At 43.1% G+C, this 27,619-nt stretch overlaps 2 protein-coding genes across 4 annotated transcripts in view; one reads left to right on the top strand and one right to left on the bottom strand.

The window, feature by feature from the left end:
• LRRFIP2 (LRR binding FLII interacting protein 2) overlaps positions 1-16,660 on the top strand; it is a 118,450-nt gene extending 101,790 nt beyond the window's left edge. For 2 of the 3 annotated variants that reach the window (XM_082848466.1, XM_082848465.1), the window contains 6 exons: positions 5,175-5,307; positions 7,542-7,591; positions 12,533-12,653; positions 15,222-15,301; positions 15,870-15,974; positions 16,402-16,660. In XM_082848466.1, coding sequence (XP_082704592.1) covers positions 5,175-5,307; positions 7,542-7,591; positions 12,533-12,653; positions 15,222-15,301; positions 15,870-15,974; positions 16,402-16,512 — 600 coding nt within the window. In that variant the 3' untranslated portion in view covers positions 16,513-16,660. Of the gene's footprint in view, positions 1-4,794; positions 4,897-5,174; positions 5,308-7,541; positions 7,592-12,532; positions 12,654-15,221; positions 15,302-15,869; positions 15,975-16,401 lie in introns of all 3 variants that reach the window. The other variant, XM_082848467.1, reaches the window with a different exon arrangement.
• Positions 16,661-19,129: 2,469 nt separating this feature from the next.
• The window catches only part of MLH1 (mutL homolog 1), a 51,557-nt gene continuing 43,067 nt past the window's right edge, over positions 19,130-27,619 (bottom strand). The window contains exons 14-19 of the mRNA XM_082848473.1: positions 26,464-26,572; positions 25,527-25,590; positions 21,945-22,109; positions 21,288-21,380; positions 20,879-20,992; positions 19,130-19,299 (exon numbers count right to left, since the gene is read on the bottom strand). Coding sequence (XP_082704599.1) covers positions 19,132-19,299; positions 20,879-20,992; positions 21,288-21,380; positions 21,945-22,109; positions 25,527-25,590; positions 26,464-26,572 — 713 coding nt within the window. The 3' untranslated portion in view covers positions 19,130-19,131. The remainder of the gene's footprint in view (positions 19,300-20,878; positions 20,993-21,287; positions 21,381-21,944; positions 22,110-25,526; positions 25,591-26,463; positions 26,573-27,619) is intronic.

Here is a 27,619-nt window from a genome sequence, read left to right as displayed (position 1 = left end):
TGTCTTCATTTCTTTTCATTCTTTTTTCTTTATTCTGTTCCGCAGCAGTGAATTCCACCATTCTGTCTTCCAGGTCACTTATCCGTTCTTCTGCCTCAGTTATTCTGCTATTGATTCCTTCTAGTGTAGTTTTCATTTCAGTTATTGTATTGCTCACCTCTGTTTGTTCTTTAATTCTTCTAGGTCTTTGTTAAACATTTTTTGCCTCTTCTCGATCTTTGCCTCCATTGTTTTTCCATGGTCCTGGATCACCTTCACTATCATTATTCTGAATTCTTTTTCTGGAAGGTTTCCTATCTTCACTTCATTTAGTTGTTTTTCTGGGGGTTTATCTTGCTCCTTCATCTGGTACATAGTCCTCTGCCTTTTCATCTTGTCTACCTTTCTGTGAATGTGGTTTTTGTTCCACAGGCTGCAGGATTGTAGTTCTTCTCTCTTCTGCTGTCTGCCCTTGGTGGATGAGGCTATCTACTTGGCTTTTTTTTTTTTTTTTTTTTTTTTTTTTTGCGGTACGCGGGCCTCTCACTGTTGTGGCCTCTCCCGTTGTGGAGCCTCTCCCGTGTCTCTCCAGACACGCAGGCTCAGCAGCGACAGCTCACGGGCCTAGCTGCTCCATGGCATGTGGGATCTTCCCGGACCAGAGCACAAACCCGTGTCCCCTGCATCGGCAGGCAGACTCTCAACCACTGCGCCACCAGGGAAGCCCTAGGCTTTTTTTTTAAATTAACCTTTTTAAAAATGTTTGAGGTCATTGTAGGTTCACATGCAATTGTAAGAAATAATACAGAGATCTTGTATGCCCTTTATCCAGTTTTCCCAAAATGTAGCATCTTGTAAAACTATAGTACAACAAGTGTATTGACCTTGATATAATCAAGATGCAGAACCTTTTCATCACCATAAGGGGTCCCTCCTGTTGCCCTTTTACAGCCATATCTACTGCCTCCCCTTCACCATCCCAGGTGCTGGCAACTGCTAATCTGTTCTCCATTGCTATAATTTTGTCATCTTAAGAATGTTGTATATGGGATCATACAGTATGCAGCCCTTTGGAGTTACATTTTTTTCACTCAGAATAATTCCCCTTAAGATTCATCCAAGTTGTTTCATGCATCAGTAGTTTGTCCCTCCTTTGACTTAAAAGAAATTTTTTTAATTGTGGTAAAGTCCAAAAAAATAACAGAAAATTGACCATTTAAATTTAAATGTAGAGTTTGGTGGTATTAAGTCCATTGACATCATTGTGCTACCTCACCGTCATCCATCCATAGAAACCTTTGCATCTTGCAGAACTGAAACTGCCCATTAAATAGCAACTCCCCAATTTCCCCTCCTCCAGCCCCTGGCAGCCACCCTTCCACTTTCGTTTCTATGAATTTGACTACTCTTGGTACCTCATAAAGTGGAATCATACAGTATTTGTCTTTTTGTGACTAGCTTATTTCACTTAGCATATATCCTCAGGGTTCAGACATGTTGTAGCATGTGTCAGAAGTCCTTCCTTTTTAAGAATGAATAATATTCCAATGTATGCTTGTACCACATTTTGTTTATCCGTTCATCTGGACGCTTGGTTGCTTCCACCTTTTTACTATTGTGAGTAATGCTGCCGTGAACATGAGTTTGCAAAACTCTCTTGGTGATTTCTTTTGGGTATGTACCCAGGAGGGGAATTGCTATATTATATGGTAATTCTATGTTTAATTTTTTGAAGAACAGCCATACCGTGTTCCATAGCAGCTGCACCATTTTATCTTTCCACCAGCACTGTACAAGGGTTCAAGTTTCTCTACATCCTTGACAACGCTTGTTTCCTCTTTTTTTCTTTTTTTTTTTTTTTGATAGTAGCCATCCTAATGTGTGTGAGGTGGTCCTCCCTTGACTTTTAAAAGACACATTTTTAAATATGATCTGTGACTACCTAATATATCACTTGTCTCTAGTAGCTTCATTATCAAGATTTAAATTTAGTAACTCCATGAAGGAACATGGCCATTATTCTCATATTAAAGTTCAGTTTTCTTTAGTTCTTTCATTGATCCTAGTGGTCGTACCTCTAGCACCAGTGTAGTTCTGAGCACCCAGTGGTCATGCGTATAATCAGTACATATGAAGGGCTTGTATATCCCTATAGCCCAGAACAAGGCTCACTCCCATTCTGACTAAAGATATTTGTGCCTGTATGTAATTATAACCTGTTGTCCAAAAGTTCAGCCTTTAGGCTTCTTGACACTAGAATTTGAGGTTAGGTCAGGGGTAAAGAATTACTTAGATCTCCACAAGCATGTACTTTTTACCCTAAAAAAAAACATCTCTAGGAACAATTATGGAATACAAACACAAGGGTAGTGATTATATGGTCAGGTAATACAGAGGATTTCAGATCCAGTGTGAATACATTTGGTCCAATTATAAGGTACTTCAGTAGTCCTCAAACTTTGTGGTGAAATGGAAGGATTTGCAGGATGTATTTTATTTTCCCATCCATAATTATGGGAAGATGAAATTTAAAAGTCCAAAAGTAAAGATAAAATCTGCTATTAGATTGGGAAGAGGAACAAATGGCATGTACTAGCATTTGCTAGAATTCTGGGTTTCAAATTGGTCTGTTCCTAACGGGTCTTTTATCTCCAGTGGTGTTTCTACAGAGCATGTTTTGACAGTGGTTGCTGACCCAGTTACGTGTGGTGACGCATGGCACGACTATGCACACAGATACCATAACCCAAAATAGCCAACGCAGCAGAGATGAGAGCGGCTGTCAGTAGATGGGAGAGTATTGCTTGGGCTTTGTTGTCCTAATGTCACACTTGCTAGTAATGTAATGGAGTGTTAATATTAGCTTGGAGTGGTAGAGTAAATGCCTTATGGTGCTAGAAACGCAGATTGTTAACTTACACACAGACTGTAGACACACAGTATGAATGTAAATTGTTGAAAGGAAGTTAGATGTTCATGTTGCAGTTTGGGCAGGTAAGGAATAGGACTTGCCCTGTGAACTACTTTTCCAGTACTATCTGGGATGACAATAAGGGAACATAATTGTGGCCTTCATGGGGCGACGATAGATAAAGAGTACGCAAGGGCTTTGGAACCAAAAAGAACTGGATTCATTTTCTGGCTTTACCAGTTACTGTGACTTTGGGTGAAAACGTAGCCTCTCTGAACCTCAGTTTTCTGATCTGTGAAATGGGCATAAGGAAAGTACAGGGTATATAAGGGAGAAATTAAGTTAAAAATATATGAGAGAAATTATATGTATATTTAACACCTGGAGCTACACAAATGACAGTTGCTATCATCCATTATTTACTTATTGGTTGGAAAATAGGATTATAATGATTTAAAAAGTTGTCCAGCTATTCAGCAGTCAGTAACTAAGCAGTTAGCCCACTTCTAAACTCTGTAAACCAAGAGGAAAGTCACCTGTTGTAGTTTAACTTCTTAGATTAATGGGAATGCTGGTAGAAAACATTAAATATAGGAACAAATGTGCAGAGAAAGGCTTTTTCAAATAGCGCAACTGTCAGATACCTGCACAGACTGCTTATCCTGGGTGGGTTCTGAAGTATGGGGTATTTTATTACACAGAGTAACAGTATGTCATTGTTGACCAAACGTGTGTTCCTGCTTCTGCACCACTGTCCTGAGCTCTGACAGTGTGAGATTTAGGCAATGGTGGGAAAAATGGAACCCAGTCTGGCTTTTCCTGAGCCTTGCTTGCATCTTACACACTGCAGGCAGGGTGCTTGACACTGAGTACTCCTTTCAGCCTGTGCCCATAGGATGCTGCTGTTATTTATCCCCTTTTCCAGTGAGGAAACTGAGGCATAGGTCAGTTAATAGGTGCCAGGACTCAACGTCCTGTTTCCAAACCCATATTCTGCTACCTGCCATAGGTGGACTGTATTTATTTTGTCAGTATTTTATTTTGGTTTTTCACATTTTGAAGGCATATCAGAAAACCAAATAACCCTTAGTTATTATTTTGTTAAATTAACAAAAACAGATCCTTGAGAATTTTGGTGGGGAAGATTAGCTTTTTTTTTTTTTTTTTTTTTTGCCGTACGCGGGCCTCTCACCGTTGTGGCCTCTCCCGCTGCGGAGCACAGGCTCCGGACGCGCAGGCTCAGCGGCCATGGCTCACGGGCCCAGCCGCTCCGCGGCATGTGGGATCTTCCCGGACCGGGGCACGAACCCGTGTCCCCTGCATCGGCAGGCGGACTCTCAACCACTGTGCCACCAGGGAAGCCTGAGATTAGCTATTTTTAATTAAGCGGTATCTGAGGAATATTTTACCATACTCCTGGAGAACTATTACTATGGCCAGTATTTAATTAAAATACCTTGTATATATACTGGTTGTTTTCCTCCAGAACTAATTTTTATTTTTTAAAAAATCAAGTATATTCTTGAATATACTTTAGTTTAACATGAAACGTGGGTTTTTTGGTCTACCAAACAAACGTACTTAGGAGGTTTGTAAGGAAGACTTTATTTTAGTATTACTAAATGACTGAAAAAGAAAGATTTGTTTTCTTGCCTGATGTGATAAGCATGTTTTGCCAAATTTATGCACGATTAACCACTTACTATTAAAACTTTCTTCTGGAGATAGATACCCGTATAACTGTGTATTTCCTCCCATATCTAACTGCTTGTTTCCAAAGCTTTTAATGCTTCCTTGTCTCCTATGCCTTTATCTTTTTTGAATTTGAATTAGGTACTTCTCTGCTACCTTTCACTTGCTCTTTTTCTGTGCCATTCTTTCTCTTGCTACCCTGTCTAAACCAGGCCCTAGAGAAACAGAAAGAATACATTGGCTGCCTTAGGAGTGAGCGGGACTCGCTCAGAGAGGAGCTGGCCGAGCTGAAGGCAGCAGTGGAGACGGGAGAGGTACGTGAGCTCCCCCGCGCGCCAGGCCCTCACTGCTTTGTTCCTCCTTCCTTCCGTCCTGTCCTCTTTCCAGCCTGAATACAAAGCACAGTGTTCACTCCTCAGCCCAGATTTGGTAGGTGTGAGTCCTGTCTCTGCAGAGCTAGATTCCGTGTAGCTAGTGCTGACCAGGTGTTCCCGTGGCAGGCATGTGTTGTCGCAGGGTCAGTCGCCTCACTGCCATGTCCTCCTTCCCTGGGGACCGTTTTTTGTGATGGTGGGTTTCTTCCTCTCTGCAGAAACATGGCTTAGTCATCATCCCCGACGGCACTCCCAACGGCGACGTCCACCAGGAGCCAGTGGTCGGAGCCATCACTGTTGTGTCTCAGGAAGCCGCTCAGGTCTTGGAGTCGGCAGGAGAAGGGCCACTGGGTAAGACACCGCCACTGTATTGACTTGGATTAATGCTGTCCTCTTGGACTTCCAGCTTGTTCACATCCTCTCTTGGAAAACAAAAATACACCAGGTCTGTCTGAGCCTTATCTAGATCCCTAACGGGAAGAAATCTGGGCACGCTGTCTTCAGACATCCTTGATCTTGGGAAACCAGCATTGGGGTCATTGACAGGCAGTAAGTGTAACTGTAAGGCCCCTGGTTGGAAGCACTGTGGGTATATACATGTTGCTTTTTCACTTAAATACAACCTTCTGCAAAGAGATAATCCAGCACATCCGTCCGGGGGAACCAGTGGGCTGGTCGGCAGCTTCCAGAGTACGTGTAAGTTTCTTCTTCCTGGAGCATCTGGTTTTCTGTCCTGCTACGCATGCCAGGATTCTGTAGCTCTTTGCCACTGCATTTCTTAAGGCAACAAACAGACGACCAAGAAGATATCAGAGGAGTGTTATTCCAGAGCAGGGCTTCTGAGCCTCTTAAGGGCTATGCCTCTTAAATTTGACCCCTTGAGAACCTAATGACACCTGTCTCAGGAAACCACTCAGATGCCCATCTATTGCCTCCACTAAGATTCCTATTCTAGAGAAGAAGAATGGCACAAGTAGATACTGTATCATCAGCTCACTTTTATATTAAAAAATGATCGTTTTTTCTTCTTTGTCTTATTTTCATATATATGTAGGTTTCCTAGAAGAATAGATATAATATAAAGGGGGGCGGGCAGCCATAAAACGTTTTAAAGGGCACATTCTCTAACGTACAGAATTCTGGAAGTGTAACTGTCGAGAACTTTGGTAAAGCAGAGGATGCCGGCGAGGTGAGTGAGAGCTGCCGTGGGGAATAGACTGAGTGTACAGCCACGGGCAGCTCAAATGGTTTTCTCTGCCTGATGGGAGGTGCCGAAACATTTGGCCATGACCTTGGTGGATTGTGGGGAGTGCTGGCTGGATGTCAGGTGCTTTTGTAAAAAACTCATCTGTAGGTGTCCCCTCAGTACAAGGGGCCTTTTTTTTTTTTTTTTTTTTTTTTGGCGGTACGCGGGCCCCTCACCACTGTGGCCCCTCCTGTTGCGGAGCACAGGCTCCGGACGTGCAGGCTCAGCGGCCATGGCTCACGGGCCCAGCCGCTCCGCGTCATGTGGGATCCTCCCGGACCGGGGCACGAACCCGCGTCCCCTGCATCGGCAGGCGGACTCTCAACCACTGCGCCACCAGGGAAGCCCCAAGGGGCCTATTCTAATGCATGTTGGGAAGAAGCAGCCCTCCCCTCAGGCCAGGAGCAAGCCCTAGCAGTCCTGCTACCAAGCCTCAAATGGCTCTTTTGGGGTTTTTTTTTGGTTTGTTTGTCTTTTTAAGATGTTGGGGGTAGGAGTTTATTAATTAGTTAATTTATCTTTGCTGTGTTGGGTCTTCGTTTCTGTGCGAGGGCTTTCTCTAGTTGCAGCAAGTGGGGGGCCACTCTTCATCGCGATGTGCGGGCCTCTCACTATCGCGGCCCCTCCTGCCACGGAGCACAGGCTCCAGACGCGCCGGCTCAGTAGTTGTGGCGCACGGTCTCTAGAGCACAGGCTCAGTAGTTGTGGCTCACGGGCCTAGTTGCTCCGCGGCATGTGGTATCCTCCCAGACCAGGGCTCGAACCCATGTCCCCCGCATTAGCAGGCAGACTCTCAACCACTGCGCCACCAGGGAAGCCCCTCAGATGGCTCTTGACGGCACACATCTTAGAGTTGGTCCCCTTCCCTCCCCCAACTAGCTTTGTGGGCCTCTGCTTCTTCCATCATTGTGTTCCTCTGTTTTCTTTGCTCTAGCACCCCTCTCAGGCCCATTCTTAGTCCCTGCCTTCTCTCCCATAGTTTGTTTTCTCCTGCTAAGGGCTTAAGAGCCTGTGGGAGTACCCTTGGCTTTGAGTTGTCTATCTACTGGTAAAACTTGGAAATTTTTGAAACAAGGAAATGATCTTTGTACTTCATTTTGTCTTCAGATGGAAAATCACTGCTCTTGGGAGCAAATGTTGTATTTAGTGCCCTGATAAATATCAGTTGTGTGGAAATATGTGTTGAATAATTAAGTACTTTTCCTTTCACCATTAAAGCCTTCATGTCTTGATATTCAGAGCTATGAACTGTTTATCAGATGTTTGCCATTTGTGAATTTGAAGAATTATTTTAAATTGTTTATGTACTACAACATTACAAATTTTTCATTTGTTTTAGATGTAAGGCTACGAAAACTTGCTGGAGAAAAGGAAGAGCTACTATCACAGGTAAAGGTATTCTTCTCATTGGAAGGGGATGTTAATTGTAACTGACTAAATCATATGGTAAAATGTTAGCAAACTAAAATGTACACTAGAAAGAAATGTGCTTGTTTCAAACATCACTACTCAAGTAAGAGTTGAAGGATAAAAAGATAATTCATCTTTGTTGTCTCCTGTTCTTTAAAAAAAAAATTAAAGGACACGAAGTTTAAGGAGTCAAATAGTTTTAAAAGCCTGTTCTGAAGACAGAAGTGCCCTGCCCTGCCCTCTCCCCACCTCCAGCCCCTACCATCCCTTTTGCTTCCTTTAGCTGATTCTTGTGGTGTGTACCGCCCTTGTATGCTTCTATATAACATGCTTATGTTGCTTCTTGATTGTTCTGTTTAAGGCTGCTCTGTTGACATCCCTCTATGGGACGTAAGGATTTATCTTTCCTTCATCCCCTCTCCCTACCACACGCATGTATACTTTCCATTCCCACATCCTCCTAATAAAGGAGCAGTGAGATTCCAGTCTGTTTACGTTATCAGGACTCTGTAAACACTGCTCACAGTGGAGCCATGGAACATTCTAGGATTCATCTCCTTCACAACTCCTTAGTTCGCCTGAAGTTAGTATTGTGGTTTTTCTTGTCATTTGCTTGGTTTCCTATGTATTTGTTACTAATCTAGCTGCAGACTCTCCAATAGTCGTTTCAGTCCACTCTTGGTGTTTTCAGATGCATGTTTTCAGATGCATCAGGTATTCCCTCAGTTCCATCTCTTTTGGTTCTTGGTGCATCTGACTCGCCCCTTGTGAACTTAGAGGCTCGCTCCCCAGGGACAGAGACGTGACCACCTTTCACCATCATCTAGAGTTTCCTTTGCCTGTGCTTCAGGCTGGAGCAGCATCTTATGCCTCCCTCCTTCTGTGTCCATTCTCTTATTCTGGTACATCCCCCAGTAGCTTCCTGAGGAAAGAGTTTTGGGGCTGTAAATTTTTCTTAACTTTGCAGGACTGAAATGTCTTCATTTTGTCCTCTTACTTGATTAACAGTTTGATGGGGGTATAGAATTCCTCATTGTAATCATTTTCATTCTTTTTTTTTTTAACTTCTTTATTGGAGTATAATTGCTTTACAATGGTGTGTTAGTTTCTGCTTTATAACAAAGTGAATCAGCTATACATATACATATGTCCCCATATCCCCTCCCTCTTGTGTCTCCCTCCCACCCTCCCTATTCCACCCCTCTAGGTGGTCACAAAGCACCGAGCTGATCTCCCTGTGCTATGCGGCTGCTTCCCACTAGCTATCTGTTTTACATTTGGTAGTGTATATAAGTCCATGCCACTCTCTTACTTCGTCCCAGCTTACCCTTCCCCCTCCCCATGTCCTCAAGTCCATTCTCTACATCTGCATCTTTATTCCTATCCTGGCCCTAGGTTCTTCAGAACTTTTTTTTTTTTTTAAATAAATTGCTTCGTTGTCTTCTGGCCTCCTGCACGGCTATTGAGAATTTCAAGGACATTTTGATTTTTGATCTTTTGTCTATGACCCATTTTTCCCTCTCCGGCAGCTTGTACCATACTCTCCTTTCTCCCTAGGGTTCTCAGATTTCAGTGATGTGGTTTGGAGTTTTGCGTGAATGCATTTATTGTGTGTGCTTCTCCAGGCACATGCAGCTGCATAGATATAGGCATGGAGTGGGTAGAGAGATTTTACCAGGCGAGCATAACAGGGCAGAGGAGGTGAGGGCTTGTGCGAGAGAGTGATGATGACGGACCTGGAGATTAAACTGGGTAAGGAGGTTTGGGGGAAATCCAGGAAGATACCAAGGCACAGCAGAGAGAAGATGGAAACAGTGGACTATAGGTGCCAGTGGGGTTGAAGGATTTTTGGAGTTGGGTCCAGAGGGAATGAGCTGGAAAGATCAAGAGTAGTGGTTAGAGAGAAGATACATGGAACTGAATTCAGTAGGGACTGCTGTTGTCTAGTGGTGAGATCTAGTATATGACGGTGGGAGTGAGAGGCTGAGGGCAAGGTGGGATACGTGGCAAGATCCTTGCTCCAGAAACTAGAGATCCGTTGTAGGAGAGATCACACTTAGATGTATTTTGAATTTGCCAACAATTAAGGCAGGAGTAGCCTGGAGATCATGTGAGTTAGGAGCTAAAATGGTGACGAAAGAGTGGGGAGATGGCAATGATGAGGTGGGGTTAGTACTTATAATCTGAAGTGATGCGATTAGGAACTGCATTAGGAATTCAGGGAGGCTAGAGGGAGAAGAGTTTGTGACAGCAAGGAACGCAAGAAAACACCTGATCCATTCTCAGGCTCAGGGAGAGGTGGGCTAAAAGGACAGCCAGGCTGCAGAGGAAGCAGGCCCCTCAGGGGAGGGCAGGTCTCTATTAGAGCACCGATGGGGTAATGGGGATGCACAGAGAGGGTGGAGGATAGTCCAGAGGGTGCAGTGCAAGAGTGTCAGGCTTTGGGAAAGGTTAGGAGATGAAGACAGAGTAGGGCTTGTACCGGGCCTTTTGGGAAGGAGTGCAGGAAAAGGGACGACAAGCCTTTTCGAGATGGACATTGAATAGGAATGATTGAACAGGAATGATGGGGATGATGAGATTAGTCCCGGTTGACCCGAGGCAGATAGTGATGTCATGGTTGAAAGGGCAGAGTTGTCTGGGAAGCACAGATTTAGTCCCAGTGCCGAGCTCACCCTTTCTCCATCAGGGGAGGGGCAGACCTGGTCCGAGTGCTGAGCTTTCCCTTTGACCCCTGTGGATGGAGCCGAGGACAGCTGGGGAAGCCACCTGGAACTCTGAGCACGCAGACTCACCTTTGACCCCTGATGATGAAGGACGCAGGAGGCGTGGGGACGCTTGGTCTTGGTCCGGAGGTGGCCCGCTGTAGGAGAGGGCAGACTTGCTCTGATTTGTGCTCCTTCCTGGATCTCTGATGATAAGAGTTGTAGGCATTTGGAGAAACACGACTTTGATTTGATTTGGGGGTGGCGAGGGGGATCAGACCTCGGGACAGATAATGTTTCTCTCCTGTTTTTCCATCCCTTTTCGTCTCATTTGTTCTGCTTTCTAAAAGATATTCTCACCGTTATCTTCTCATTTTTATTGAGTTTCTATTTCTGCAGTCATTTCAAGGATGCAGATATTTTCCCTTATCTCAGAGGGCTGGTATTGATAGGCTGGTTGGTTTGCTTCCTGATTCTTTTTTTCTATCTGCATAGTTTGTTTCCTTCCAGATGTTCTTTTATGTACAGGACTAAAAAGCTGGTGGGCAGCTCTGAGCCTGTGGGTAGGGCTCGTCCAAGTTTCTGTGAAGCCTGACATGGCTGGGTGTCTTATTGGGAACCTTAGATGTGGTTATGTTGGTCTTTTATTTTAGGCTAGTCAGAGAGTTCTAAAGAGAGAGATCCCCGTCCTGTAAAGAGAGAGATCCCGTCCTGTGCCTGAGCTACAGTCCTAGCTGGGTGTGCAGTTTGGGAACTGAGGGTGGACCACAGGCCTCAGCATGCAGTTCATTTCTGTCCGTCTAATCTTATTTTTCACATGTGAGATTCTTGTCTCCACCTGGGCCTTCTTTTCTCCCAACCCAAAGTCCCTCCTAATTTTATTTTTTAGTTTATTTTGTAAATTAAAAAAAAACCTTTATTAGGTTATAACTGGCATAAAGTAAGCTGCACATACTTAAAGTGTACAGATGTACATACCTATATTAGTTTCCAAGGGCTGCCATAACAAAACACCACAAACCGGGTGGCGTAGAATAACAGAATGTCCTCTCACCTCACAGTCTGGAGGTGAGAAGCTCTGTGTCAGCAGTGTGGGTTCCTTCTGAGGCCTGTGACGGGAAGTCAGTTCCAGGCCTCTCTTCTAGCTTCTGGCATTTTGCTGCCCATCTTTGGGGTCCCTTGGCTTGTAGATGACATTCTCTGTCTTAGCACATCTTCCCTCTGTGCCTGTCTGTCTCTTCATGTGGCATTCTTCTTATAAGGACACCAGTCATATTGGACTAGGGGACTAGGGGCCCACCCTATTCCAGTGTAACTTCATCTCAACTAAGTGCCTCTGCCGTGACTGTTTCCAAATAAGGTCACATTCTGAGGTACTGGGGCTTAGGACTGCAAAATACGAATTTGGGGGGACAGTTTAACTCACAGCAATACCTGTGAAACCATCACCACCATCAAGATGGTGAAAATATCCATAACTTCGCCAAAGTTCCTGTGTCCCTTTGTAAACCTTCCTTCCCCTCCCACCTCCCTCCCTCTCTCCAGGCAACCACTGACCTGCTTTTTGTCCCTTCAGTTTGCATTTTCTGGAGTTTTTCACGCAGCATATACTCAGTTTGAGATTCACCTTGTTGCTGCACGTATTAGTAGTATGTTCCCTTCTTTGGCTGAGTAGTAATTCCATTGTATAAATCGACCGCAATTTACTTATCCTTCTCTTGATGGACATTTCAGTTGTTTCTTGTTTGGAGCTATTTATTAATGAATAAGCTGCTATGAATGTCCTTTATTTTGGGTAAAATAAGGTAGATTATGTAACTGAACTCAAAAATATATTTCCAATTATTTCTGTATACAGTTTTTCTAAATAAGAATACTTAACTGTAAACAAGAAACCTCTAACTGCCCATGAATTTTCCATTTTTAATAAAAAATAACAAAAAGAAACTCCTAAGATGTACTTTTCCACAGACCTGCACAAATAATAAAATACGGCTGTTTTAACTGGGACACCTGCTCCTGGAGCTTGCTCCTTTTGATAATTAGCTCGTAGCTGATCTCCAGCACCTGAGCACAGCGTGCCCCATGGTAGGCACTCCAGGAAACAGTTTCTGAATGAATGATTTGTGGCCTTATTCTAAGATGTGGACACCAGGCCAAGCATCTGTTTCATTTGAGAGACTGGATCTCACGCAAGCCTTTACTTCCTCTTCAGATTAGAAAACTGAAGCTGCAGTTGGAGGAGGAACAGCAGAAGTGCTCCAGGAACGATGGCACAGCAGGTGACCTGGCGGGACTGCAGAATGGCTCCGACCTGCAGCTCATCGAAATGCAGAGTAAGGCTGGGGCCGGGCCTCCACTGACCCGTGTGGGGCTGTGTCCGGGAAGTGGTTGTGAGCAGGCTGTTAGAGCCTGCAGTTCTGAAGACTGGTTAGTTCTCAGCTGGACTAGAAAAGCCATCCTGGTCAGTCATGGAACTGAAGAGGTTTCTACTAGGCTGTGTGCTTCCTGGGGTGACAAGGCCTGAGAGGTAATGCTCTCCCCGCTTCCTGGCAAAGTGATTTCTAGAACATTTTGCAAATAGTGACATCATGACACTATCCTTTTCCACATCCCCGGGTCATCTGTAAGCACCCTTCCTAATGACATGTTTTTCTATGGAATTTATCTTAGATAACTGGAGGGGAATATATTTGGAACTAACTCACACTACTCTGGAGTAGTTTCAGAATTTTCCCAGAAGTAGTCTTGTTAACCCAAATTAATCTTTATTAGATGGAATTTAAACCAAGGCCACAAAGTAAGCCTACTCAGTTTACCCAAATTATTTCAGTTGTTCTGCCTTTCTACTTTTGACCCCATATTATTTTAAAGTGCCTACGGTATTCAAAGTAATCCCCACAGCGGGGAGATTTTAGCAGCCATTCATATACAGTTAGATAATGTATAATCACACAGGGGAGACACTTATTTTTCCAATTTGAATAAGGCTTTTCTGATAACTTATTTTAAAATAGTGGTTATTCCATGGCCCTTTTATCTAAATATTCTGAGTTAGGGCAAATAGACAAGCTTTTTGAACGAGGCTTATTAAAACTAACTTATTACTATTAACTTTTGAGGTTAGTATCATTTCCTCTATTGGATATCAGTTGGAACCCTTGTGATATAGTTCAAATATTTTGTTCTAGAAATACCGATTTGGAGTGGAGGGTAGATGAAAAGAGGGGCATAACAAAAGGTAGGTTGACTAGTTAGGAGGTTGTGATAGTGACCAAAACAGTCCAGTGGCCGCCAACAGTCTTAGAAAGAGGGCAGTGCACAGATTTGTAAGAGTTTGACCTAAAACAGCAAATTCAAAAGGAATCATATTGAGGAGGAATGGGTGTGCATTGATGTGTGACATCTTCCCAGAGCGGGCACCACGACAGAGCTGGCGTCTGTGGCAAGCAGGGCAAGTGACCGGGGTGGGGCTGTGACCCAGGTGAGCAGAGCAGGGCCGGGCAGGGCTGGGCTGGGCCAGGCCTGGCATGTAGCGACAGAAGCAGGCAGCTCCCCTGCACCGGAGGCCGGGACAGGAACCTGGTGACTCTCAGTTCTGGACAGCTGCCTTGTCTGTAAGCATGGTGTTTGGGGATGGAATTTCAGAACACGCATGAAATAAATGGCTGAGACCAGGGATTTATACTTTTGAAAACAGGAAGGAATGAGTGGTTTGGTGAGAAGGAAGCAGCACATTTTGAAAATAAGTTGCTGGAGTTAAGAATTAAAAAACAGTATCCTAAAGCTTCAGTTTTAGGCCCAGAAATGGGAGTAGTTCTCTTTCGCTACCAGAGATGGCTTTTGGGGAGAGGCTTTTATAACCACATTAATTTTAGGGTGACAGTAATTATCCAATTAGAAAAACCTTTTGCATTAAAGATTATGTAGGTAGTTTTAACCTTAGTTTTATGGAAAAGTAGAAAAGTTCTTAAGTAGGGTAGATTTGGTTTATCTCCTGCAAACCTATGATTCCTATTACAATGTAATTAGTTCAGAGTGATTTTTGTTAAATTTGGATTGCTGGAATTTTTCTCCCCCAGCATTTCTAAGCTTCTCATTTTAAATGGTTTGCTTCTTAGGTCAGATATACAGCTAATGATTTATAGCTCTATCCTTAACACATTATCACAACATATTACTGAAAAGCATTTATTTTCAGTAAATATTAAGCGTACATTACGTGCAAAGCACTTGGCTAGAAACAGAGGTAGATTCAAGAAGCCAAAACAGGGCCCCTGTCCTTACATATCTATATAATGTTAGGAAAGCATGATGTCATGAAAGAGAGTCCAAAAAAATGCAACAAAGGAAGGAGAAGCTCTAGTTAACTAAGGAGAGTCATAAAGGAGGTGAAAATTCAGCAGGACCTTGAGCAGGACCTTAAAGGTCGGTTAGACTTAGATCAGAGGTGGGGAGAAAAGGGCACTTGGGCTGTGGGGGGGAGCAGGATACCTGGGGAGATGGGAAGGTGTAGGGCTGGGGGCAGGGAAACTGGAGCGGGGGCGGGGGGGGGGGGGGACTGGTCCCGTGGGCACAGAGGCTCCCTGGGCCCTGGGGCTGCAGGTAAGGTTGGCAGGGGCCCTGCTGCGCTGACAGGGCTCCTTGCTTCAACCTCTACCTGCACACATCATGGTGTGAAGAGAGACTTTTCTTCTAAAATGCTGTTGCAACACAAGTGCTAGAGCTTCTCATAGCATAGATGCGCCAGAACCTGTGCTGCAGGAGATACCGCAGTTGCCTGTGTGCATGTGTGCTTTGTCTTCTTCCTCTGCACAGTCCTCTCCTGTACTGCAGGGGGCCTCACTGCCTCACGTTCACACCTTCACCTCTGTGAGATGGTTTATTATTCTCTTCTGTTCTAGGAGATGCCAACAGACAAATTAGTGAGTACAAGTTTAAGCTTTCAAAAGCAGAACAGGATATAACCACCTTGGAGCAAAGTGTAAGTCCTTCTTGTGTACGGTACCAACACATCTGCTTCCTGCATCTCAGTGATTAATCCCACGAATGCCTAGGTTTTTTGAGCTGCCTTTGCAGTTGAATCTCTATAAAAGCTCTAAAGTGGAAAAGCCAGCGGAGAACACCTGATAGGGCATTTCAGCCTTTTCTATGAATGAATGAGACTGAAGCTATAATTCTGTTTCTTGTAGCTATTTCAAGAGCCTTCAAGAAGATTGTAGTTTATAACATAATCCCTTATTGTATATTTCAGAAAGTCTATCGGGGAGTCTCCTCCTGCGATGTTACTATGGCTTTTAAACAATATGTTTGTCGTAAAACTTAACGTGGGAAATTGGCCCTATTATGACACTACAGCTGTCATCCTCTCTAGGGACAGTTCTAGATGTATAAATAGCAGTCGAGTTCTGAGAGGACCTCTGACTCCCCCTGAGGGGACTTGTTAGTGTTAGATTCTTGGAATCTGTCATGACATTGTATTTCCATCTTGGCTGCAAAAAAGTGGTGGTTCCTAGTGCCAGCACCAGAGGCCTGTGTTCTCATATTTACAGATCAGCCGCCTGGAGGGGCAGGTGCTGAGATATAAAACCGCTGCTGAGAATGCGGAGAAAGTCGAGGATGAACTGAAAGCAGAAAAGAGGAAGCTACAACGAGAGGTACTTGCTTTTATTATGCTTCTTGGAATACTTTCCTAAAAAGAAAAAATCCTTTGGAGATAAATTCTTTGCTGCATAAGGAATTTAATCCTGGCTCCAATCTTAGTGAAACAGCAGTGGAATCATTGTTCTGTGTTTGTTTCTGACCTACACAGTAACTGCCATTTACTTTTATGTTTTGGTCAGTTAGGTAATAAGAAAAAGGAGAGTTTTTATTTTTGTTTTAGATGAGGTCTGTTTCTCCAGCTTCTCTATGTCCTCTCTGTGATTAATGTTCAGCACCGTTGGTTAACACCTCTGGCTGCCTGAAAAACAACGCAACTGCAGGATCGCATGCAGTGCTTCCACTTCCCAGAAACTGGAGAGGAAAGTAGCGCTGGGTTTCGTTTTTGACCATGTGAAGTGACCAAGCTCTTCCTGTCTCCAGTTACGAACAGCACTGGACAAGATCGAGGAGATGGAGATGACCAACAGCCATCTGGCCAAGCGGCTGGAGAAGATGAAGGCCAACAGGACAGCACTGCTGGCCCAGCAATAGGGAGGACGCCCTGCTGCCCGGGCCCCGCCTGGAAGGACTGATCTTTCGTCCACTCAAACCCCTTTCAGGACTGTTTGAGCTTTGTCATTAAAATAGCCACCTTTGTATTTTATAATTTATGAGAGAATGAAACAGGTTTGAATCTTCATGAATGAACACTTTGGATTTTGTTGGTAGTTTGATTCTAGACTAAGAATTGGTCCATGCCGTATTATTTTTTATTTCCATAATTTTAGAATCAAGTTTACTCACCATTTTTCCCCAGCTGCCTCAGTGACTGGGCACTCGGAGGCTTTGGCACGGGTTCTGGAGGACAGCGATTCAGCGCTCACCGAGGTACTTCCTGGAGACCTCAGAAAACACAAGTGCCTTCTCCACAGTGCAATTCAGACTTCAGTGATCTCCAGTGGTCAAAAGACATTTACCCTTAATATCAGGTAGCATTTATATTTTAGTGAAGACACAAGTTCACAGGTGGGGAATATATGTTTCACTCAAATTTATATGTTTGGAGGAAAAAGCCTTTTTTTGTAAGATATTTAAATTTATATAAGAAAATGTTAGAAAAAGATATGGGGAGTGTATATAAAACTTGCTTTATTGCATGGGGCAGGGGAAGTCCAAGGCCTGTACTCTTAAAGTAAGAGTAGGGTCCTTAGTCTTCACATCAACTGTGCTGTATCTTGAAAAGTATTTCATCTGCTGCTCATCTGTGGAATGAAACCTCAGACCAGCCCGATGAGGGAGGGAGGGAGGGCAGGCCAGGCCAGGCAGGTGGGAAGTCAGCCTGAAGATTCTATTAAATATACCCTTTTGCTGACTACAGTTGGCTACTGACACATTCATTTTCTTAGAGGAGCCTTTAAAACTAGTCATTGGCAATCATGCCCGCCTAGCTCACCCCTCTTTTCTCTCCTTAAGGAAAAATAATCTGGAATATAGAATTTCTTTTAAGAACTTCAGTTTCATCTTTAAAGGCACCCAGTTTGAGGATTTTATCATCACATCGTAGCCATGTTACAGTATTTGTGATTCTCTTTTGCGCTCAGAATTGAGGTGGTTTTATGGAAATGATTATTGTATCTTCAATGTGTTTACACGGAAAAAATATGGGGGAAAGTCTAATGAATTAAGGCCACATAAGATAAAATTAGACTTGAAACTAGGTAATAAAGTTAACTTAAATATGAATAAAATCTCTAATAATTATTCCCTTCTTTAGAATAATTAGCTCTTTGTGTTTAAAACATGGAAACCAGGGGCTTCCCTGGTGGTGCAGTGCTTAAGAATCCACCTGCCAATGCAGGGGACACAGGTTCGAGCCCTGGTCCAGGAAGATCCCACATACCGCAGAGCACCTAAGCCCATGCGCCAGAACTACTGAAGCCCACGCACCTAGAGCCCATGCTCCGCAACAAGAGAAGCCACCGCAAGGAGAAGCCCACGCACCGCAACGAAGAGTAGCCCCCGCTCACTGCAACTAGCGAAAGCCCACAAGCAGCAACAAAGACCCAACACAGCCAAAAATAAATAAATTTTAAAAAATAAAATAATTCAGGAAATTGGTTTCCATATTTTGAGATGATTTCCTATAAGTTTTCTTTCAGTTGATGTGTGGGAGTGGGCAGTGACGAGGCATGTTCTGAAATGCAGATTTATCCTAGAATCCCATACATACCTGGAACTGAAACATCGTGTAGTCCACCTCTTGAGGCCTTGGAAATCCCTCTTCCTCTCCACCCACGGTCACTCAGCCTGTGCTCCTCCTGGAGCTGTTTTGTTGTCAGTCTTTTCCAAATGGAATGGTTCCACTTCTCGTAAAATAGACTCTTCTCTTCTTTTCCACAGAACTTTCTTCACTGAGCCTTGTAATCTGGACTTTACCTCAAAACTATAGGCATTCTTCCTCCCTGTGCTGACTGCACATTTCTATTAATGCAGGCTAATATTAAGGTAGCTTATTTTAATGGTACTTACAGTTTCAGTTTGTATTTTTACAACACCCTTCAAATAAGAATACCTAGAAATTCCTTTATCTTAAGCTGGTAGTATTGATAGCCATTAACAAAGTGAGCTAACTTAAAAACTCATGCCTGTTTCGGATTGGATAAGAACTATTTTCTTCAAATTTTTAAATTAATTAGCTTTGGTTACTGAAGGTACTAATAGAGTGACTACGCAGAAAGCTGAATTGACAATGTCATCAGCACCTCTTATAGGTTCAGGACCTCTTTTTTAAAAAGGCACCTGAACCAACATAATATTTATCACCTGATATTAGAAATTCACCAGAACACAGAAAGAATCGAATCAATGCATGATCTATAAAGTCTTTAAGGCCCTTTTAGAATTCTTATCAGACGTCCAGGAGGCTTTCAAACTACTTTTGGGATTCTTCAACACAATCAGTATACACTAGGTGAAAATGGATCTAGGAAAATTTCAAGTGTAATGAAATTAAATAAAAAACCATGTTAGGACAAATTTGACTATTTATTTATAGTCAATCCACCATGCATGAAGGAGTGCTACTAGTTAAAATGCAAGTGTGAGTTCAACCTACCAATGTCGGGATACAGAGGAAGAACGACCCATCCCAGAGGCCATAGACGACCATAGTTAACACCTCTCGAAGACTTTATATAGATCGGGCAGGTTAGCAAGCTGCAGGATGTTTCCATCTTCTGTGAAATGTTTCGGAGGCAGAAGGTGTGAGCGGAAGGCTTTATAGACGACATGCTCCACAGTCCACTTCCAGGGGTTTGGAGTAGAGCTGGGCACTTCACTCTGAAAGAGACATGTTAGATGTTCACATCCCAGTCTACACTGGTTTCCTGGCTGATGTGCACTGGGCCTGGAGAGTCTTGGTGGCTTATAATAGGCTGTGTGACCTAATGCTTGTGAAGTATCTTTTCTAGGCCAGCCTCTCAGGGATCCTACAGGCCTGAGCAGAGAGACGAGATGGAAGAAAAGAATCAGTCGTGGCTTTCGTGACGCTTCCTCCCATAGAAACTGTTACCATTCAGGGAGAGTGTGTTTACCGTAGCAGGATCTAACATAATGTTTGATTGGCAGTAGTAGGAAGTACATTCTGTAATTACCACTAAATTTGGAGTCTCAATGTAGTTCTATTTCCCAAAAAGCTCCACAGGTAAGAAATGAAAAAATAAATGAGGATTATTTTACTCCACCCTTCCCCTCCTACATCTAAGCCTTAGGCTGCCTCATGTAAAAGAAGATGTTCTTTCCCATCCATCCTTCCTCACCTTGAAGTCAGTGTTTCCAATCAAACGGGATACTCTCAGCACAGTTTGGTAAGTGTGCTATCTTGCCGCCTCCATTGGAATGAGATGGTTCCAGGGGCTGTGGCCAACACGACCTGGGACTGGATCTCCGCTCCACCACCCACAGGCTCTGGGAACCCTTGAGCACCCGCTGAAACTGTCCCTTAGCTTCCTCACCCATGAAGCTGGAGCAACAGCATGTCATCTCAGAGGAGGACTAGGAGCAATCACCGAGCCAGTTACGTGTATCAAGTACCCACCCTTCCATTCTTACACTGCAGGCAGGCCTCAGTTTACTGCACTTTGCAGACTGTTGCGGGTTTTTTTCTTTTCTTTTCTTTTTAAACACAAATTGAACGTTTGTGGCAACCCTGCATTGAGCAAGCCTACTGGCTCCATTTTTCTAACAGCATTTTTTAATTTAGGTATATACACTGGCTTTTTATTAGAGACAGTGCTATATACTGTACACTTAACAGACTACAGTATATAGTATAATGATAACTTTTATATGCACTGGGAAACAAAAAAATTTGCGCAACTAGCTTTACTGCAGTGGTCTGAAACGGAACCAATAAAATCTCTGAGGTACTCCTGTATTTCAAAGTCCCCTCTCCCCCACCCAGCCAAACCCTCCGAAATAGTTGGGGATTGAAAGAGCACTGTCATCTGACACAGAAACATGAGGAACCCAGGCTGACCTTCCGTAAGAGCTGGGGCCCTGACCCAAGTACAGCCGTGTCCTCCTGGCACAGCAGTGGTCAGAGGCAGAGTGAGGCACAAGCCGAAAGAGACTGGGGAGACTGACCCAGAACCTGAAGGCTAAGGCTACACACTTCCGGGCTCACAATGGGAGATACAGTCCACCCACTAGCCCTGAAACTTCCCATTTCTCACTGCGATGGCTTGTGTTTGTACATCTGACAGTGAGGTCACTCTGGAGGCACCTTCTATATTTCAGAAGGAAATAAAACTCGTAAGAGCTGACCACTGTGTTTGAAGCTTATATGCAGCGGATCCTAGGAATTTAGAGAGGGCAAGATTGTGCCCCCAGTCCCGGGCGCCAGTGCGCACCTTCATACCTGCTGGCCTGAGAGGGTCGACTCCTCAGACACATACTGCTTCCGGATGGAGTAAAACATCGCACATTCTTTACCAAGGCTTTCAAAACATTCCTTTTCGTCATCCCAGTTCACCTGCTCCAAAGAGAGAATTCAATACCTCAACATAGGTACATGCTTTAAACACATTTCATTTCTAAATGGAGATAACAGACAACTTAAAAACTAAACGTGACTTTTTAGGCATTAAAGCTGTAAGTTGGAACTACTGAGAATTGCTGGGGTGGGCAGGGATGAGAGGGACCTTAGCCATGCTACCCTTTTCCTCTTCATCATTACAGACGACGGCAGGGCCATGTGCCCTCCCCGCCCCCCCCACACACACTCACACACCCACAGGACTGTCATCAGGATTGGCTCCATCACTTGCCTCAGTGGCCAGTCGGAGAATGAAGATAGGCAGACCCTCCAAGGGGGGCACGTAGTTGTCGATCAGAAGGGGTAATCCAACCAGGTTCCCTTCCTGCTTGTGGAAAAAGGCCAGGACAGGGGATAAGAAATCATGCCGTTACAGTTTAAACAAATTCTCCCTGGTGCTTCCTCCAGGTCTTGTCCTCAGACCAGCCGTTCTGGGCAACCAGGTGCTTGACCAGGCTGGGCACTGGGAGCAGCAGAACTAAGCACTTAGAGCTTTCTGTCCTGACATGTAGCAGAGCCACCTTCTCTTTGGATCTGCTCACCAACCAAAGAACACATCAAGGAAAGCCCCAGAAATCAAGGGGTAAGAGGAAGAAACCTCTTAGGAGAGCAAGTGGCAAAGCATCATTTCCTTGACTGGGGCCTGCAGGGACTGTGGGATTCAGCTCTCCCTCCTGCCTGGGTCCTGCACCCTGGGGACAGGAATGGGCACGAATGGATGATAAAAGTTGTGGAACCTAGAAATGCAAATAGGGAGTGAAGATGTTACAGAGGTCACAGGCTGCTTCTGAGAGGGGGCCCAGCCTTCTTGTCCTGATCCTGGACCAACTACAGAACTTGACTCTTATCTGAAGAATACAATGGAGGTATAAAAATGACCGTCGCCCACCTCATCAATCTCCAAAGAGAAGTAGTCTGCAAGCATCTCAGCCTTCTTTTTCAGAAACTCAACAATGTATTCGGCAAGTCCTTCTTTGGGACCATCTTCCTCTGTCCAGCCACTCTCAGGACTATCTAAGGCAAGCATGGCGAGGTCAAAGAGTGGTGCTGGCTCCTAGGAAGGATCAAAACCATTAGGGATGAGCATAACAGGGCATCCAACGCAGCCTGAATTCCCACAAAACTATCTTCACAACAGCAGGTGAGAAGCGACAAATCTAACACTCATTCTGCAGTGCCCCCAAAGAAAACACCTGAAAATCCACAACAGAAGCTCATCCTCCTCCTCACCAATGGCCATTGCAACAGAGAAGGTGTGACCAACAAAAAGACCTGCTGAACAGGTGGGAAAGGCGAGGCCGTGAGGAGGCACTTTCCTTCTGTGTAGCTTTAAAGACCCCAATTTCATATTTCTAGAAAATGACAAGGCAGACACGAAGCAGATCATTCATTTCTTCCTACTGCCTTACCCATAACTAAAGCAAGGGGGAGGGAGAGTGAGTTAAATCGAATGACATTTCAGGTAAATCATCTGATTAGGAAGAAGACTGTAATCTATTGTGAAAAATAAGATGCCTAAATTTTCTTCCATTTCTCTCCTTCAGACATTGTAACTGTTGTCATACATTTTACATATTATAAACCCACAATACACTGTTCTTACTTTTTCATAACAGAGGAGTCAATTAACAAAAAGACCTAACAATCCTAAATGTTTATGCACTCAATAACAGAGCTTTAAAATATATGAAGGATAAAACAGAACTGTGAAGAGAAATAGACACAACTACATGGAGGCTTCAATATCCTTTCCCCAATAATTGACAGAACAAGTAGACAGAAAATCAGGATACAGAAGATTTGAGCATCACTATCAACTTGATACACCTGCCATTTATAGAATATTCTACTCAACAAGCCCATTTTCAAGTGCACATAAAGTATTTACCAACATAGACTATATTCTGGGCCACAAAACAAGTCTCAATAAGTGTAAAAGGATTCCAATATGTTCTCTGCAAAAATGGAATTAAGGGGTTCCCTGGTGGCGCAGTGGTTGAGAATCTGCCTACCAACACAGGGGACATGGGTTCGAGTCCTGGTCCGGGAAGATCCCCCATGCCAAGGAGCAACTAAGACCGTGCGCCACAACTACTGAGCCTGCGCTCTAGAGCCCGCAAGCCACAACTACTGAAGCCCGCGCACCTAGAGCCCGTGCTCCGCAACAAGAAAAGCAACCGCAATGAGAAGCCCACACACCACAACAAAGAGTGGCCCCTGCTTGCAGCAACTACAGAAAGCCCACGTTCGGCAACGAAGCCTCAATGCAGCCAAAAAATAAAATGAAATAACTTTTTTTAAATGGAATTAAATTAGAAATCAATACCAGATCTCTGGAAAATCCCCAAGTAATTAGAAACTAAGTAATATACTTCTAAATAATGCGAGGGTCAAAGAAAAAATCAAAAGGGAATTTAGAAAGTATTCTGAACTGAATGAAAATGAAAACAACTTATCAAAATGTGTGGGAAGCTGCTAAAGCAGCACTTGAGAGAAATTTATAGTACTTAACACCTATACTAGAAAAGAAAGATCTCAAATCAGTGACCTCAGCTTCTGAAACAGAAAAACAAATTAAACTTAAAGTAAGTAGAGGAAAGGAAATATAAAGATCAGAGCAGGTAGCAATGAAATAGAAATCAGAAAATTAACAGAAAAATCAATGAAACAAAAAATCAGTTGAGATCAAACCCTCAGCCAGACTGATCAAGTTAAAAAGATATAAATTACCAATATTAGGAATGACAGAGTACAGTACATCAGTACAGATCTACAGACATTAAAAGAATAAAAAATATTCTGAACTTTATGGCAATAAATTTGAAAACTTAAACGGACAAATTCCTTGAAAGAAACCAAATACCAAGGCTCACTCAAGAAAAAGCTAACATGAATAGCTCTATATCTATGAAAGAAATTGAATTTTTAGTTAAAAATCTTCCTGTGAGGAAATCTCCAGGCCCAGATGGCTTCACTGATGAATTTTACCAAACATTTAAGGAATAAACAATTCTACACAAACTCTTTTGGAAGATGGAAAAGGAAAAAGTATTTCCCAACTCATTCTATGAGGCCAGCATTACCCCATACCAAAACCAGACAAAGACAATACAAGAAAACTACACACCAATATCATTCGTGAATGCAGATGTTACGAGTTGTAAACAAGGGACTTCCCTGGTGGTCCAGTGGTTAGGACTCCACACTTTCACTGCCGGGGCCCGGGTTTAATCCCTGATCAGGGAACTAAGATCCCACAAGACGCGCAGCCCAGCCAAAAAAAAAAGTTGTAAGCGAAATTTTGACAAATCAATTCCAGTAATATATAAAAAGGATAATACATCATGTACAAGCAGGGTTCACTCCAGGAATGCAAGACTGGTTTAAAATATGAAAATCAATCAATGTAATTCACTATAGTAACAAACTAAAAAAAGGAAAACCATACAATTATCTGAACAGATACAGAGGAAGCATCTGAAAACATTCAGCATCCATTCCTGAAGAAAAACTCTGAGCAAACAAGGAATAGAAGGGAACTTCCTCAACCGCCTAAGGGTCATCTACAAAAAACCTACCGATGGCAGAAAGCATACTTCATAGTCAAAAACTGAATGCTTCCCCCAAGATCAGGAATAAGAGAAGGATTTCCATTCTCACCACTACTGTTCAACCTTGTACTAAGCTTCTTGCCAGTGTAATCAAGCAAGAGAAAGTAAGAAAAGGCATCCAGATTGGAAAGGAAGGAATAAAACTGTCTTTACTCACAGATGCTATGATCATCTATGTAGAAAATCTGCTGGAGTCAATAAAAAAGCTACTAGAACTACTAAGTGAGTTTAACTAGGTCACAAGATATAAGATTAATGTACCAAAACACTTGTATTTCTAGATACTAGCAACAAATGACTGACAATTTATAAAAATGTCACAATAGTATCCAAAAAATATGAAATATTAAGGGATAAATTAACAAAAGATTTTCTCCCCAAATTGATCCATAGATTCAACACAATCCCAATAAAAATTCCAGAGGGTTTTTTGTAGAGTATGTCAGATGTAAAAAGAAGACATGAAACTACATAGATAGTATGATTTTTAACTCTAAATTAAAATTAGGCAATGACAAGGTCTTGAAAGAAATGGACTAAACTTGTTAGCTGGAGTTGTGTTTGGGTCATGGGCTTTAAAGAATGTTTACTTCTATTTTTATCTCTTTCCAAGTTTTCTTAAGTAGATATGTATTAATTTCTATAATAATAATAATAAACATTTAAGTTGGCTACCAAATGACTGTTCTGCTTTGTATAAAACTAAATGAAGATACCTCCATATGCAAATCATACAATAAACTATTCTAAGCATATTTAGAAAAATTTAATATACTACAAATAAGATAATAAGGCAGAGCTATTTTCAGAAATGACCAGTTGTTGAAGTTTCAGAAATGAGAACCAGGAAATAAACTTACCGATAACCTCAGAACACCAAAATTGGCAAAATCATAAATGAGAATCTGGTAGAACAGTTCTTCACTGAAAATAAAAATGAAGTGACATTAAGGAAAAGCTGAATCCATGCTTCAGAGCCAAGCAGTAGGGACAAAATGGGAGAGAGAACCCGAGACGGGTAGGACAGAGATGTGCTGCTTCACGGTGGCCTTTCTAACAGTCCTGGGATCTCCTGCTCCACCAGGGCTTTGGTGGCCGGCCTCTGCACACAGGTCAGACCACTAAGACCATCTGCCTTGTCATCACCCGTGCTCTGTCCCCACCCCTCTGGTGCTGTAAAAGGTTCTAACACTCAGTAGTGATAAAGTTAAGAAGGAGTTTTTGTTTGCTCACCTTTTCCCCACTTGCAAAGAATCCTATAAATCACTTCTTTTACAACTCACCATTTAAAAAATATGGGCTGTATAGGGAGGGCAGGGACGTGACCCCGGTTTTAAATCCAATCAGTTGGATTTAAAGGGCTGAAAGTGGGCGGTGCAGCAGACATCCGCCAGAGCATCTCCCACAGTACCCTGCTGTACACAGCACACGCTGCAATGCTCCACCAGCACTAAGCCCTTAGCACCCAGTTCACAGCAGCCAACTTTTATTGAGCACTGGGCATCTACCAAACCCAGGCATCTCATGTAATTTTACCTTCACAAAACCCTGCAAGTGAAGTAGTAATAACCCAAATTTCTCATCTTACAGATGAGAAATCCGAGACACAGATTAGGAAAGTGACTTGTCCATGGTCACATAAATGGTAAATGGTTGAGCCCAGATGTCAAACGACATGTGACTCTAAAGCCAGGGCCCTTTCCAACTATGTCATCCTGCTCTCCCCGGCTTTTCCTGCCTCTGCCTCCAGGACTACTCTCTAGCAGCTCTGCTTTTTTCACATTCGCACCGATTTACCTAAGTTTGGTGGTGTTGAGAAGGTATAACTTGGTCTGATGCTGTGCCAAGGCCCATTGAGGATTCACACAGCCCACAAATGAGTGGTTTCGCAGCACCTCCCGGAGAGCTGGAAAACAAGACACAGGTCAGTAACTGCACGCCACCAACACCTCTCTGCAGCCCAAAGCACCAGAACTAGAGACAACAAACAGGTACCTGAATGGAACCTCTTGCTGAAAGTACACACAAAGAAGGAATAAGACAGAACTAATCTTTCAAAATGCAACAAGGAATTGCCAAAAGATTTAGGAATACTCAAAGATCACCATCCAAGACAAAGCAGGAAGCCAGAGAAGTAACAAGAGCTCTGAAACCAGCTTTATCCAAAGACACTGGAGGAACTGCAGGTATCAAGAACTTCAGTTTTTGCAGGCTCTGAGGTGTAGAGAAAGAAAAACAGAAGCCTAGGAATGTTGCGAAATGTGGACTGTAACAGGAGACCACTTCCCCTCTTTTGCAGCCAGGATTCACACTAAGCAGGTTGCTTGACAACTTAAAGTGGAGATTTTAGTTTAAACTGATTCCAGGGCTGACTGTTCCTCCAGGTTCCTGATAGAATCAAATGCAAATTCTCTCTGGAGAAATTCATCTTCAACCCAGACTTCAAATAATTCCTCACAGATAAAGTACCAGGACTTAGTGGTCAAAAAGTTACAAAATACACAAAGAAACTAGGCACCAAGAATTAGAATCCAGAAGAAATCACAGAATCACATCTGCCAAGTTTTAGAGACTGGAAATATTGGCAAAGATGATAAAATAATAAGCATGTTCAGTATGCTTAAGAGGTATTAAAATATTGAATAAGTGACAGGAGACTATCAAAACTGATCAAGGAAAGACAAATATATGATATCACTTACATGTGGAATCTAAAAAATAATACAAATAAACTTATTTACAAAACAGAAACAGACTCACACACAAAGAAAACAAATCTATGGTTACCAAAGAGGAAAGCAGGTGGGGATTAATTAGGATTATGGGATTAACAGATATACACTACTATATATAAAACAAGGACCTACTGCATACCACAGCGAACTATATTCAACATCTTGTAATAACCTAGAATGGAAAAGATCCGAAAAAGAATGTGTGTGTGTGTGTGTGT

This window comes from Leucopleurus acutus (assembly GCF_964270905.1).
Source record: "Leucopleurus acutus genome assembly, chromosome: 10".
NCBI lineage: Eukaryota > Metazoa > Chordata > Mammalia > Artiodactyla > Delphinidae > Leucopleurus > Leucopleurus acutus.
The sequence above is the reverse complement of the archived record's forward strand: the minus strand, read 5'-3'. Positions and strand labels throughout refer to the sequence as shown.